The sequence below is a fragment of the Salvelinus alpinus genome, chromosome 10, assembly GCF_045679555.1.
Source record: "Salvelinus alpinus chromosome 10, SLU_Salpinus.1, whole genome shotgun sequence".
Lineage (NCBI taxonomy): Eukaryota > Metazoa > Chordata > Actinopteri > Salmoniformes > Salmonidae > Salvelinus > Salvelinus alpinus.
Genome location: NC_092095.1, coordinates 46,854,223 through 46,869,993, shown reverse-complemented (window position 1 = coordinate 46,869,993; position 15,771 = coordinate 46,854,223). Strand labels below are relative to the sequence as shown.

General features: G+C 45.2%; 1 protein-coding gene across 2 annotated transcripts in view; it reads right to left on the bottom strand.

The window, feature by feature from the left end:
• Positions 1–2,025: 2,025 nt before the first annotated feature.
• The window catches only part of LOC139532098 (amyloid-beta A4 protein-like), a 43,012-nt gene continuing 29,266 nt past the window's right edge, over positions 2,026–15,771 (bottom strand). The window contains exons 5-16 of one of the 2 annotated variants that reach the window (XM_071329239.1): positions 15,257–15,441; positions 14,380–14,669; positions 13,835–14,002; positions 10,935–11,068; positions 10,594–10,668; positions 10,272–10,430; positions 9,843–9,971; positions 9,320–9,419; positions 6,008–6,232; positions 5,589–5,734; positions 4,751–4,897; positions 2,026–4,061 (exon numbers count right to left, since the gene is read on the bottom strand). In XM_071329239.1, the coding sequence (XP_071185340.1) occupies positions 3,960–4,061; positions 4,751–4,897; positions 5,589–5,734; positions 6,008–6,232; positions 9,320–9,419; positions 9,843–9,971; positions 10,272–10,430; positions 10,594–10,668; positions 10,935–11,068; positions 13,835–14,002; positions 14,380–14,669; positions 15,257–15,441 (1,860 nt within the window). In that variant the 3' untranslated portion in view covers positions 2,026–3,959. The remainder of the gene's footprint in view (positions 4,062–4,750; positions 4,898–5,588; positions 5,735–6,007; positions 6,233–9,319; positions 9,420–9,842; positions 9,972–10,271; positions 10,431–10,593; positions 10,669–10,934; positions 11,069–13,834; positions 14,003–14,379; positions 14,670–15,256; positions 15,442–15,771) is intronic. The other variant, XM_071329240.1, reaches the window with a different exon arrangement.

The window sequence follows — 15,771 nt, the reverse complement described above, 5'->3', positions numbered from 1 at the left end:
ACCGTAAGATAAATAAAGGGGGCATAGAAGCAGACAATGAAAGCTCTTACAATATTCAATGATTACATTTCTCTAAAACATGCTCTAGGCTACATGTGCAGAACAGTAGGCTAAGTTATGAGGGGGAAAGGGACCAAATTATTAGGGCGAGGCACAAGGGCTACTAACAGCTTACTACACAACATACACTTAGTATTACTTTCTTAGCTACAGTATACATATCTCCCTGGCATATTACATTATTTATGCAGCAGCATACAATACATTTTTGGACTCAACTTGTTGTGCTGTGCTCACTTAAGGAAGGTAAACTTTGTCATCAATGTCTGGCATTCTCTGGATTTATGGTGCTTTCAAGACAACTGGGAATGACAACAAGGTCGAATCATGACATCAGTGATCTTCAGGTCGGAGCTTTAGAAAGAGGCACGAGTTCACCACTTGGAATTCCGAGTAGTATGACCGAGTTGGAGCTAGTTTTTTTCGGAGTTCCCAGTTGTCTTGAACTGACTGAAGTCTGAGATCACCCAGTTCCGACGTTTCCAGTTGTTTGAACATGGCAGAAGTCGTGCTGGAGTGACAGCAATGCCATTGAAACAATCTTTTCTGTAGCCAATGACCTTGACATGATTTTCGAGCTCTCTCTGTAGATTTTGCTGTGACGTACTGTAGAGTCCCTATGAGTGACAGAACACTGAGCCAATCCCAGCACAACTAGAGAACATTACTAACCCCTATGCTCCGTATTTTCCACTGGCTGCCCCACCACCACAGACAGCACTGAGCTAGGCTGAAACACCTGCATTTTGGAGCTGCCTTACTCAAGAAAGCAAAAAAGTGAACTATTAACTTAATTATAACTTTTTTTGCAAACTGATATGTGACACATTATTTTGGCGTTAATACATGCAAAACAGGCAACAACAAAAAAGTTTATTTTAGCTAAACAGTTGGTGCTCTTCCCCACCTGCCCTGAATGATGGGTCACCACTGGGTATAATATTTGTTTATCTGTAACGTTCTCACTCATCATTACTCACGATTCATTCAGGACTGTCCGTAATTATGGTATTTTGCAGTACATAGGGTGCTTATATACCTTAAAAAGGAGCCAATAGTGTACCACATAGTCCACAGGTATGAAAATGTACACTTTTGCCTTTTTAGGGTACCACCACAGTGATAAAGCCATTTGTTCCTTTTAAGTGGCAAAAATGTACCTCTTCTCTATATCAAGTCCCTCACGTGTACACGCCTCTTTGCTATACCAATTTTGACACCCAACGGAGCAAATTCAGGGAGAAGCCCAGTCCAGGACTCAAACCTGGGCGCTGCAATTGTCAAGCTAATACCCTAACCATTACAACCAAGAGGTCTGTACCTCTTCACAAGGTCGCTCAGTGTTGCGTTATGGTCGCTACAATATTAAATTAGTTAGTTATTGTCACATGCTCTTATGTAAGCCTTTATAAAGACTTCAGAACTGGCACCAGACATGCTCAAACTTTAATATAACAATACACCACTTAAACTGGTACAACACATCCATTCAAGGTTGGTGAAAAACAACTGACTGAAAGCTACACCCCCACTAATCCACACGTCCAGAAGCAGAAATGTACCTTCACATGTGTACCTCTGAAGGTACATTGCGTATATTGATCTTTTGTACCCCAGGGAACAATACTGTACCCTAACCGTGTGTGTAAACAGTGCCTGCCGACATTTGGACTGCAGTGACCAGAATGAATTGAATGTTAAGTGTGTGTGAATGTGAATCCACACACATGGGGAATTAAGGTGTGGTCTTTGTGGATCCACTAGGGGCCAACACTTGTTTTTTCTCCTTTGGTACCTTATGCATCAGTAGAAAACAAAATCTAGATCAGGGAATCATTTGGTCCTGTGCTTAAAAGGAGGTAGTGCATAATTCATAAGAGCACACACTACAATTCTAAATGGGCTTTGACGGCAGTGAAAATATCCCCAACCCCCAAGACTTAGGAGCCATGACTCAGTGAGAGCTGTATGTAGATTCAAAACTTTATTTATGGAATACAGTGTAGAAAGCGTTTTTCCAGTCAAAGCAAATGGCTTGCACAATTACACACAGTGGAAATAAAGCCACAGAGAAATAAAAAGGAAGAAACCCTGCTCTCTCTCATTCCATACTGCCTTATTCTGGCTATAGTGAGGTAATGCATCCTCTGAAAACCCAAGCAAAGGACTGACCCACCTGCAGCAGTGTGTGATGCACACAGCTCTACACACCACCACAACACTGCCTACCTCTAGTACTGTGTCGCAAAATGGCACCCTATCCCCGGCCGATATTTTGCACTACTCCTCACTGAAACTGTAGTCCATCCAATTATTGATGGCCCTGCTACCCCCTAAAAGTTGCCTTATAGGCCATGGTAGAGGTCGTCGTATGGCTGGCTCTAGACAAGTGCTTGAGAGAGGTGAGTAGCATGCCTGAAGTATGGGAAAGACGGGAGGGTGGTTGGAAATCATTTTACAGACTGCCTGTCTGACTATCCATCTGGAACAGCTAGTAATTCCCTCTACCTCTTCCTCAATCCTTCCTTCCTTCTCTCAATCTTTCACATGCACACCCCCCAGGAACTGATCCTGCTCTGTTCTGAGAAAGATGAGCCGAAGGAAGAAAGGAACAGATTGGGAAGAGTAAGTAAGCCCAAAATGGTATTGGGTTGTTCTTGTATATCACAAACAATGTACAGAGAAGAGTGTTGTTCATTTCTGCGGAAACATAGAACCGGAACAAGAACACTAACTAGACTGGAGAACACACAGAATCATCCACCCTCCTCCCTCCATTCTCCCCTTCCCCCGGCTGGAACCGGCCTTCCCGCCACATCTTAAGAAATACAAAAAACACGACAACATGGAATCAAAAAAAGAAATACAAAATTAAATAGGGCTGCAAAACGCAATAGGATGCCAACGCAATAAACTAAAGATAATAATCATAAATCTAATAATAATATACATACGGATCTAGCCAACCCCCCGCAGTTTTAGGAACATAGCATGGTTGAAATAAAAAAGGAAGAAACTTTCAAATCCAAAAATCACAGAACTCTCTTACAGTGTATTTAACATGATATCCAAGCAGAGAGCCCATTCACCGAGATTCATATATATTTTTTTTTATCCAACGTCATTTAAGTCACGTGATCACGAGAAAGATAGTAAATGTACAATCCTGCTAGAATGATAATCTCTATGTGAGAATCTCTCTGGAGACGCAGAAAGATATTTTTTATTTACCAATAATAACCCCGTCGTAATTTGTCATCATGCACTAAATAGGAACAGCTACTTTGTTACATTACACACAATTTTTAAAAAAGACGTTATTTTCTCTTTACATATGATTTTTCTTCTTCTAATTTTCCTTTCTTTTTTGAAAAACAAAACCGGAAACGATAGAATAACTAAAATAAAGAGCTCATTCAGAGTACATCATCATCATTATTATCATTTTAGCCTTGTGTGACCTAACACAGCACAGCTGTCGTATGAACGCACAGAGAAGGAAAGCGGGAGGGAGGAAGGATAGGAGGCGGCTTCATTGACCCATAGACCTCACCTATTCCCCAGTGTAGAGAGAATGCAGTAGTGTAGGGTTGGGGACAGTGTGGCTGGCACTACAGCCAGAGAATGCCCCCTTAAATAACTGGTCTGGAGTCAGATCTCCCTACCCAAGTCCATTCCTCAACTCATTTCAAGTCAAACTAAAAACTGACTCTGGACCAGTGTTGAAGGGGACAGTCTCCATCTACACCAGGAGTGATAGTGGTGTCTGGTTCCAACCTGCACTGCTTGAGGGTAGGATAGGGTTGGTTTGGAGTGGGGATAGCGTTAAGGGCGTAGGGGTGTGGAGGGTTAGAGGGGTTGGGTAGCCGTCAAAGGGGTGAGAGGGGGTTTGTCATTCCTTAGTTCTGCATCTGCTCAAAAAACTTGTAGGTGGGGTTCTCATAGCCGTTCTGCTGCATCTTGGACAGGTGGCGTTCCTCAGGGGTGACTGCTGCATCCACCTGCAGAACAGAGAGAGATGTTTGACACACAAAATATGGTATGTCCTCGAACACCAGGGGTGTCAAAGTCATTCCACTGAGGGCAAAGTGTCTGTGGATTTTTGTTTTTTCAGTTCAATTAAGACTTAGACAACCAGGTGAGGGGAGTTCCTTACTGATTATTGACTGTAATTCATCAATCGTGTACAAGGGTGGAGCGAAATCCCGCAGACAGTCGTCCATCCGTGGAATGAGTTTGACACGTGTCATACACTATTGCCGTTTTTTTGTTGTTGTTGTTGTTGTTAAACGAGTGGGGGCGGTTCCCACTCCTTACATGTTTACTGATGCAGTAGGATGGATTCGTACCCATGCTGACACGGTACATGTGCACTTTTTACCTTCTACACAGACTTTAGATTCAAGTCTCAAACAAACTCATAAACAACAGAAATAGAGACAGGAAACACTGAGCCAAAGTCAAAAACAGTACACGCATGCATAGCATATATTTTACTACCCTTGTGGAGACCTAAAATTGATTTCCATTCAAAATCCTTTTGTCCTAATCACAAACCTAACCCTACCTCCTAACCCTAGCCTTTGTTCTTGTGGGAGAATTGTTTCACTATCCTTGTGGGGACGTTTAGGGGATTTCCGGTACCCACTAGGATAATAATACAAGTCCACACATCTCCTCTACCCCTCACCTCGACGACTCCATGGTGGATGGACGTGTACTGCTTCTTCCTCAGCATCACCAGGGTGATGACGATGACGGTCGCTATGACGATGCCTCCCACCATCAGCCCGATGATGGCGCCCTTGTTAGAGCCGACATCCTCGGCGAAGAACACCTAGAGAGAGGAGAGAAACAGAGGGAGAGTGAGAAAAAGAGAGGGACTGTAAATCACACTGCACAACCAATCACAAATACTGACTGGATTTATGGACAGATCTGGGGTCAGGAGTTCAAGGCATTAAGGTGAAATTAAGTTGGAGAGAGTATGAATAATTTGGGGTTTGGACAGAATACAAAAGACGTGATTAAGGTTCAGAGTTGGGATTAAGGTTCAGAGTTACATTATCAAGGGATTTTAGAGGTAAGCTTAAAGTTATGTTATACAAGATGATTGTTACGTAATTATTTCCCTTATTAAATGAGGAAAATTGTAAATGTATAAGAGATTTAATTGGGCACAAAACTCATTTTTGGAAGTGTGAATGTGTGTGTGTTGCGTTTTCAATTTCTGACAGTGTTCAGCTGAGGACAATTATAAATTAGCGCTGGTGTGAAACTAACATCCTGGCATCGTAGACGCCAGTTACCAACCCTGGTCGCCTTGGTTACCATGCCAATGGTCAGCCAATACATATGAATAGACATATGGATATACCCATATGGGCATGGATACAGTCATGGATATGTCTGGGATAACTCCATGATGCTTGTATCTGCGGCCATTTATGAAAAGAGTGCAAATATACAAAATGGAGTGGTGTGTATGTGTACCAGCTTTGGTGGTATGTGTGTGTGTGTATAGATACCAGTTTCTGGTGGTGCACTTCGAATCCGGTGCTGTGCCTCTCCTCTGCCTCCATCCTGAGCTCAGGGATCTCCTCTGGCTTCAGACCAGACACTGGTCGTGTTGGAAAGCCTCTATCAGGAAAAGGGCGGGCATCCACAGGTTCAACTAGGGAGAGAGCGAAAGTGAAAAGGGAGGATGAGTATTTTCTTAATATAGTTTCACTTTGATCTCATCCCTGTCAAGACCCTGACAGCTGTCTACAATCAGTTATGGATCCGGTACATTTATATATATATATATTTATAACATGGTTCTATGTATAGTACACCTACCCTGGTTCTGTCTATTCCCACCCTGATTATGGGTGTATACCCTGGTAGTCTGTACTATACCTACCCTGATTCTGGGTGTATTGATCATAGCTTAAGGCACACCTACCCTGGTTATCTGTGTTGACCTGGTTGAAGCTCTCGGGGTGGATGAAGCCCAGTCCGTCCAGGCCCATGTCCAGGTCTTCTTCCTGGGGCAGCAGGTCCAGGGAAGCCCTGGTGCTGTCTGGAAGACTGTCGGGCATCAGGGCGTCATTTCCGTAGCTCACCCGCACGTCACTCTGCAGGTTGGACAGCTGCTGGGCCATATCTGCCTGCTCCTTCTGCAACAACTCTGGAGAGGGAAGGAGAGAGGGAGGGGAAGAGGAGACGGAGGAAAAGGAAGAGAATAAGGTGGGAGAAAGAAGAAAATAGAAAAAAGGGGAAGAGGGTGAAAGACAGCAGCAGAGGGAGGATGAAGAGAGAGAGAGAGATAAGAATAGAAAGGGGAGGATGGAAGGTGTAAGAAACAAGGAAAACCAGGGTAGAGAGAAAAGGAGAGAAAACAACGCTGTTGCATTAGAATGGTAAATGACTAACTGAACAATTACGATTATTTATTAGTACATACAAAGACAACAATAAAATAGGATCAATAGAATATGGATAAGTCCCAAATGGCCACCATTTCCTATATACAGTGCATACGGAAAGTATTCAGACCCCTTGACAATTTTCCATGTTTTGTTACGTTATAGCCTCAGGGACTATGGTGGTCTACTTGAAACATGTAGGTATTACAGACTCAGTCAGGGAGAGGTTGAAAATGTCAGTGAAGACACTTGCCAGTTGGTCCGCGCATGCTTTGAGTAGACGTCCTGGTAATCCATCTGGCCCCGCGGCTTTGTTAATGTTGACCTGTTTAAAGGTTTTATTCACATCGGCTACCGAGAGCGTTATCACACAGTCATCCAGAACAGCTGGTGCTCTCAAATGCTTCAGTGTTGCTTGCCTCGAAGTGAGCATAAAAAAGGCATTTAGCTCGTCTGTTTCCCTTTGTAGTCTGTAATAGTTTTCAAGCCCTGCCACATTCGATGAGCATCAGAGCCGGTGTAGTAGGATTCAATCTTAATCCTGTATTGACGCTTTGCTTGTTTGATAGTTTGTCTGAGGGCATAGCGTTATTTCTTATAGGCGTCCAGATTAGTGTCCCACTCCTTGAAAGCGGCAGCTCTAGCCTTTAGCTCGATCCGGATGTTGCCTGTAATCCATGTCTTCTGGTTGGATATGTACGTACGGTCACTATGGGGACGACGTCGTCAATGCACTTATTGATGAAGCCGATGACTGAGGTGGTATACTCCTCAATGCCATTGGATGAATCCCGGGAACATATTCTAGTCTGTGCTAGCAAAACAGTCCGCTCCATCTGACCACTTCCGTATTGAGCAAGTCACTGGTACTTCCTGCTTTAGTTTTTGCTTGTAAGCAGGAATCAGGAGGATAGAATTATGGTCGGTTTTGCCAAATGGAGGGCAGGGAAGAGCTTTGTATGCATCTGTGTGTGTGGAGTAAAGGTGGTCTAGAGTTTTTTTCCCACTGGTTGTGACATGCTGGTAAAAATGTGGTAAAACTGATTTAAGTTTGCCTGCATTAAAGTCCCTGGCCACTAGGAGCGACGCTGCTGGGTGAGCATCTTCTTGTTTGCTTATGGCCTTATAGAGTTGGTTGAGTGCGCACTTAGTGCCAGCATAGGTCTTTGGTGGTAAATAGACGGCTACGAATATTACAGATGATAACTCTCTTGGTAGATAGTGTGGTCTACAGCTTATCATAAGGTACTCTACCTCAGGCAAGCAATACCTCTAGACTTCTTTAATATTGGACATCGTGCACCAGCTGTTATTGACAAAAGGACACCCCCCCCCCTCACCCCTTGTCTTACCAGACGTAGCTTCTCTGTCATAGACTGTTCTCTGCTACCGCACGGAAAACGGTACCGGAGCACCAAGTCCAGCTCTAAAAGGCTTCTTAACAGCTTCTACCCCCAAGCCATAAGACTCCTGAACAGCTAATCAAATGGCTACTCGGACTATTTGCATTATCCCCCCATCCCCATTTTTACGCTGCTGGTAAGCTCTGTTTACTATCCATGCATAGTCAATTTACCTCTACATATTACCTTAATTACATCGACTAACCGGTGTCCCGCACATTGACTCTGTACCGGTACCCCCTGTATATAGCATCTCGCTATTTTATTGTTGCTCCTTACTTATTAGTTATTTTTCTATTTGTCTTATAACTATTTTTTACTTCAGTTTATTTTTTAAAATTGCATTGGTTAAGGGCTTGTAAGTAAACATTTCACTGTAAGGTCTACACCTGTTGTATTCGGTGCATGTGACAAATAACATTTGATTTGAAGACAATGCAGCAGTGGCTTTGAGACAAGTCTCTGAATGTCCTTGAGTGGCCCAGCCAGAGCCCGGACTTGAACCCGATCGAACATCTCTGGAGAGACCTGAAAGATAGCTGTGCAGTGACGCTCCCCATCCAACCTGACAGAGCTTGAGAGGATCTGCAAAGAAGATTGGAAGAAACTCCCCAAATCCAGGTGTGCAAAGCTTGCAGCGTCATACCCAGGAAGACTCAAGGCTGTAATCGCTGCCAAAGGTGCTTCAACAAAGCACTGAGTAAAGGGTCTGATTACTTATGAAATTGTGATATATATATATATATTTTTATACATTTGTAAAAATGTATAAAAACCTGTTTTTGCTTTGTCATTACGGGGTATTGTGTGTAGATTGATGAGGGGGGGGGAAACGATTTAATCCATTTTAGAATAAGGCTGTAACCTAACAGAATGTGGAAAAAGTCAAGGGCTCTGAATACTTTCAGAATGCTCTGTAGGTACATTACGGGCCCTGGTCAAAAGCAGTGCACTATATAGGGACTTCCTCAGGCACTTCACTTGAAACACAATGTCAGGCTCTGTTCTCATTTGTTTTAATGAAAGGAGAAAAGCAAACGAATGTCTGTGTTGCTGGGAGGCGGTGTGTGTGTGCGAGCAGAGGGCAGGGGAGCAGCCTGAGAGGAGGGGAAACTAGACAGAGTCCGAGACTGACTCAGACACAGATGGTTCGGTGACGCACACAACTCAAGACCCAGACAAACACAGAGAGGGAGGGAGTGGGAAGGAGACGTTATAGTTATTGATTTGACGGAGGTGGAGGCGAGAATTGAGAGATGTCATGATGTTATATGATTATCTGTATCACGAATGACAGTGAAAGTGGATGAGGGTTTTGTGGATATAAACTATGGATAGTGGTTGGTGACAGTGTGGTTACTGGTTCATATGAGTTAATGCTTGCACACAGACCCGGTCAACCTTTACCTGGTTAATGAAGGAGAGAAGAGACTGAAAATAACTCACCAACTTGGTCCTGGATATCGTCGGCCACTCCGGGCACCTTGTAGAGCAGACCCAGGGACTGGTTCATCCTCTCCTCAATCACACGCAGGTGGGTCAGTACCTACAAGTACATTTGAATGCTATTTAATAAAAAGCTATCTTCGGTGAGCCGTACACTGTACATGTCAGGAGTTTACCAAAATACTCTTCAGCGGTGTATAGGCGTTTATGCGTGTGAGCACATTTTTTGCATTGGGAGTGGATGCGAACTGTGGTTTCTAGGTTTATTATTTTATTTGGTACAAATGGCAAATATTTTGTTTTTTTCTGCACTGGAGAGGAGTAGAAGGCGCTCAACCAACGTGAGACGAGGTGCGTGCAAGTAATAAGAGAATCAATAAAAATCTTTATTCATCTAATTCGAGTTCAAATCAAATTGTTTCGGCCTTCACTGGCCTTCATGAGAATGACAACAAAATGACTGTCACCATGTAAAACACATTAAAATGTGTTTTTTTAAAAAGGGCCTTAGTGGGCTTATTACCTGGGGTCGGATCTGTGCGGCCTTCTTGGGGTCGACCATGCGGACGTGCTCAAAGTGTTTAAGGGTGTGCTGTCTGTCCTTCTGCTCTGCACGGACATACTTCTTCAATAGGCTGAACACATGACGAGGCTAGAGAGAAAGGGGGGGGGGGGGGTGGAGGGAGAGAGAGGAGGAGAGAAGAAGGAAAAAAGGGAGAGAGAGAGAGATATATATGAGTCAGAACGTCGGTCTGTGTGTGGGGGGTGGGGTGGGGGGGGGGGGAGTAAGAAAATGGGGGGGGGGAGTAAGACAATGGTAGGAGAATCCATATCTACTGTATGTGCGTGTGTCCCTACCCTGAGTGGCTGGGACTGCAGGGCGGTTCGGTGGCTCTACAGGGCCAGGCAACACTGTGTGTTTATACTCTGTTACTATGTACTCTCTACCTACCCTGGGTGGTTCGGCCTGCAGGGAGGTCAGGTAGCTCTCCAGGGCCAGGCGGCGATGGTCATTGAGCAGGGCCTCAACCCGGGCCATGTGAGTCTCAACCAGCTGCTGCCTCTCACTGGCTGCCTCCTGCTCCAGGGCCTCTACCTTCTCCTGGAAACGCTGTGTGATACACACACACACACAAATAAAAATGATAGACAGTAAGAATCCCGAACACCACCACGCTATTATCAAATATTCAGACACACAACACCTATGGACATTGACAGTCACTGATTTAGCATTTATTAATATGTTTGAGTATGCTCTGTGTGTGTCTGACCTGGATGACAGCCTTCTTATCAGCACGAGGTAGACTCTTGGCCTCCCGCTCTGCCTCCTCCCACTCCCTCATCACCTACACACATGCAAGAAGAAAGACAGGTTAATGCTGTATCTAACCCTTTCCTCTCCCTACCCTTCTCTTTCTTTCCTTCCTTTCCATGTATTTTCACCTCGACAGTGTCTTCGCTTCCACCCTTCCCTCTCCCTTCCTCACTCTCGACCCTCCCCAACCTCACCCCTTCTCCCTCCACTCCTCTTCATCTCCCCCCCCCCCCCTTCTTCACCCCACCCTCTACCTTTGCCCTCCCCCCCGTACCCTTCTCGCTCCCTCTATCTTACCTGGGACATCCTCTCGCGGTGTTTGGCCTCCAGGCTCTCCTTGGCCTTGGCGAAGTGGGCGTGTTCGTTGTCATCCCCAGGTGTCTCCAGATAACGGTCCACGGCGTTGGGAGAGCTGGGGGCGGCGGTGGGCACTGGGTGGTGGGGCGGGGGCAGGGTAGATGGACATGGAGGAGAGGGGTAAGGGTGTAATTGAGGAGAGAGATGGAGAGAAATTTAGAAAATGACTCCTGTATTATGGTCTTCAGATATCCCCATCGTTCCTTCACCCCCCCATTTCTTTTTCTGTTTCTTCTTTCATTGCTTTCTTCTTCAAAATCCAGACCTTTTCCAGAGTGACTTACAATAAGTGCCTTCAGATTATTTGATTTGACTTGATTGCAATAAGGAACCGGAGGCAGTAATATAATACCAATAAACAAAGTAAAAACACAGAAGTTCCAAGCTACCAACACTATGTAGCAGCTCCATAACAGCAGACACTAAAGCTAGATAACTAAAATAATACTAGTGTTAGCAACAACAGGTTGGTTAGTGATTCATCGAGCGAGTGAACGAGAGTAAACAATACAGAGTGAAAAAGCAGAGGTGAGCGTTTGGGTGTCTGTGTCCGGGTTGGAGGACTCCAGATTTCATGCTTATTCCCTACTGATTCCGGGAATCTTCCAACTGCGATTTCTGCAAAACCTTTTGGGGTAGTTACCAGAATTTTTTAAAACCTAGTCTCTTCCATTAAATGTGACTGCCATAGACATTCCAAGTCATTTGGATGTTTGATTAAAATCTTCTCTAGAATATAGTTACTTTAGCAATTCCCCCATTTATTCTACTACAGAAGAACCTACTAAAAAGCTGTTATGCCTTAAGGCTGGGATACCTTGCATGACCTGTATCTATCTGTTTGACATTAAAAAGTAAATCGCTTTCATTTATGTAATATCATTCTGAGTGTAACGATGTTGTGAAATACCCTCAGGTTAAAGTATGAGTATGTATGTATGTATGTGGCACATTACGTGACATACCTATCATCATCATCAGTCCTTGATTAAACTGCATAAATGTATTATTTCTAACATTATTACATAAATGAATAAGCAAGTGATGATTTGATACATCGGAACCTATGTGTGTGTGTGTGTGTGTGTGTGTGTGTGTGTGTGTGTGTGTGTGTGTGTGTGTGTAAGCTTGTTTTTTGGTTTTAGTTTGTCTCCCAGAGATTAGCACATGACTTCATTTCACAGACACTCAATAGTCCCAAAACAACCAAGAGCAGTTTGCGATCCGAACAAAGCAGAACCATTAATACAATTCTAACTTGGAAGTCTAAATTGGACTCTGCCCTGTGTTCGCTCTATGTGGCCATGATGTAATTAATGGATACAGTCATACAAGCCAAGCCTAAACAAGGGAGTCCCGTCTTTAGTTCTGAACGCAGTGTGATCCCTTGGCTTTGACCCCGCTGTGAACGCTTGTTGATCATGCAGTGACCGCTCGACGACCATGTGAAAGGTGAGGGTGCGAGGCGCAGAGGGAGTGTGTGAGGGTAGAGGGTTGCTAGTTGGTGGAAACACAAGCTGTAGTCTCGTTCCCATACTATAGAACTGTCTTTCACACCTCCGATATGTTCAACCAAGTGGACATCTCACACGCGCGCGCTCACACACACACAGAATTTCAGACGCTGCTACAGAGAAGGTGAGATGGAGTGAAAAACAGGATTAGTGAAAGATAAGAGACTGTATTGAAAGAGAAAGTAGGAGGAGGAGGCGAGAGTGAACCATCGCTGGTTGGATCATATGTTCTCGTTCACACACACACACTTGACTGTCATGTGACTGCCTCCCACAACACTCAAATCAGCGTGAGAGAGAAACCCCCACACACGCATTGTTCGCTCATACGGAATCAGTGGAAAAACAGGTGAAATCACTTGTTTTCATGTCTTCTAAAACCCACAAACCGGTTAAAAGATAAGTGTGTGAATGTATTCGTCCATGTGTACAGTAAACTAGGGTTGGGCGGTATCTAGATTTTCACAGTCATACCGTTTCTGTACCATACCGGGGTATACAGTATTACTGAATGTACACACAAAACAATTTAGGTAACAAGCTTCATCTTTACATCTAGCCCCTTAGCTAGCAGTTAGCAAACTGGATAACATTTATTTGACACATCTTAGATTTGTTATATACTTAACTTATGGTTATAAGCCGTGGCGTAGCACGCAACCCCGCGAGGCAGGGGTATAGTATAAACACATGTATTATTTTTAACGGTATTGAAAATCATACCGTCTGTATTTCAAAATACCCCGGTATATCGCCTAAGCCTACAGTAAACACACAATGCTTGGCGGTTAGTGAGACCAGAGTGGTTAGCGGCTAGCAGACATGGTTATTGTAGTTAGCACCAAAGTAGCCAGACGGCTAGGGCCAGATACTAGCTAGATGGCTAACCAGAAACTAGCTAGCAGATGTGGACACTAACAGTGCTACACACAGACAGACAATTAGGCAAGAAGCTCTGCTGTCCGTGTGACAGACTTACGGATGATGCTGCAGACAGACAGGCAGTACAACAAGATGTAGTTAAGTGAGACCACAGGTTAGCGAAAACTAGCGAGGTTAACAGCTAGCTAGTCAGAGGTAACTAGCCGGCATGGACACCACACGCAGACAGACAAGTAGTCTGTGTGACTGACTTACTAACAGTGCAGCCGCAGACAGGCAGTACAAGTGGTGGTTAGTGAGACCAGAGGTTAGCATGTAACGTGAAGTAGTATTAGCGTGGTTAGCAGCTAGCTAGCTAGCCAGAGGGCTAACGGCAGAGGCAAGCTTTCAGACGTGGACACGCAGACAGACAGGTAGATAGGATGCTGTCTGTGACTGACTTACTGACGTTGCTGCATACAGACAGGCAGTACTCCTCCGACTCAAAGTTATTGCGGTTGCCACCGCAGCCGCCATAGATGAACTGGGCACAGCGGCCCTCCTCGTGGTCAAAGTACCAGCGTGCAAGCATGGCACGGCATGGGCCCGTCTCCGCATTCGACCAACACACCTCTGGTGGGGGGGGACGAGGAGCCGTCAGCACACACACACACAGTGCGAGTCCCAAATGGCACTCGGCCTATTCCCTACATAGGCCTCTGGTCAAAAGTAGTGCACTATGAGCCTCGGTCAAAAAGCAGGTGGACTATATAGGGAATAAGGTGCCGTTTGGAAAGTATACTTATAATCGTACAGGCATGAGCATACCAATGGTGTGTGAACTTATGGGGGGGATGGGGATTTAGCTGAATTCCTACTGATTTAGTGGTAAGTTTCTAGATTTGCCCCCCCTCCAAATTCCACCCCTGCATACACTCACTCAACCTTTAAATAGAGAAGCAGAGTAAATGATGTACACACACACACATGGCCCTCCCAGTTCCTCTCACCTCTGACCACTTCCTCCACAGACTCAGTGGTAGTAGTTGTTGTGGTAGTCATGGCAATGTTGGTGGTGGGCTCGCTATCGTCGCGCTCGTCAATGACGTCATCATCATCATCCTCCTCGTCCTCATCCCCGTCTCCATCCTGGTCGTTGTCCAGCACCTCCTGCCCCTCCTCCTCATCATCATCTTCCTCTACCATGGCTGGGGCCGTCTCCTCCGTCTCCTCCTCCTCCTCTTCCTCCTGTTGCTGCTGGGTCGTGGATTCAGCTGGCTCTGCTGCCCCCCTTGCCATACTGAGAGAGGGATGGAGGGAGGAAGAGAGGGATGGAGGGAGGAAGAGAGGGATGGAGGGAGGGATGGAGGGAGGTGGAGAGAGGGAGAAAAATAGGAGGGGTGAGAATGTGTGTGAGTAATGTTGTTATGAGTGAGTGTACTGTATGTGTGTGAGTGCTAGTATAAGTAGAATCTCGTTCCCAGACACTTCCGCCCAGACTTTTTGTCTGGTGGACCAGCGTGTCAAACTTGGCCGCTGCTGGCCAATACAGAAAGACCGGTAGAAACTCCTGGCGCATAGGCATTGGCTTAATGTACCAACCAATCATCTTCCACAGCACCTTCCCCCTAGCCCTCCCCTGTATGTGTCTTGCGCACTTCAGTTTACGTTGCCCTGATGTTGCGCCTCGCAGTCGTGTGATTAGCTCAAATTAAATAACAAATACTTTACTCAGTAGGTCACTCCTATAGCATTCTATGGTCTCTCTCACTAAGGCCAACTTTGAATCGTTGATATGGCTGATATGCACTGTGCGCAATAGCCTGGGGATGAGGACAGTATAAGTATGAATGTAAGTGAGTACTGTATGAGCTCCTGTGTGTGTACCTGTTGTCAGTGTAGTCAGTCTCGGCTCCTCCCCACCACACATCCGAGTCATCCTCGTCCTGCTCAGTGCTGTCGGTCTCCCTGTCTGACGGACAGCACACAAACTCCACCCCCCGGAAACGGTCGATGCCGCACGGCAACAGCATCCCGTAGTCGTGGAGATTTAAAGTGCGGTCTCCACAGGACTGGGTGAGAGAGGGATGGGGAAGTTAAATCAAGGGCTGCGTGTATCAAGAGTAGGAGGGCTGATCTAGGATCAGTTCCCCCTGTCCATGCCATTCTATTCATGGTTATGTAAAAGGCAAAACTGATCCTAAATCGGCACTGAGATAATTGATCCATATGGCTCCAGGTTTTGTTAATTATACACTACATGAACAAAAGTATCTGGACACCTGCTTGACAAACATCTCATTCCAAAATCATGGGCATCAATATGGAGTTGGTCCCCCCTTTGCTGCTATAAACAGCCTCCACTCTTATAGGAAGGCTTTCCACTAGATGTCAGAATATTG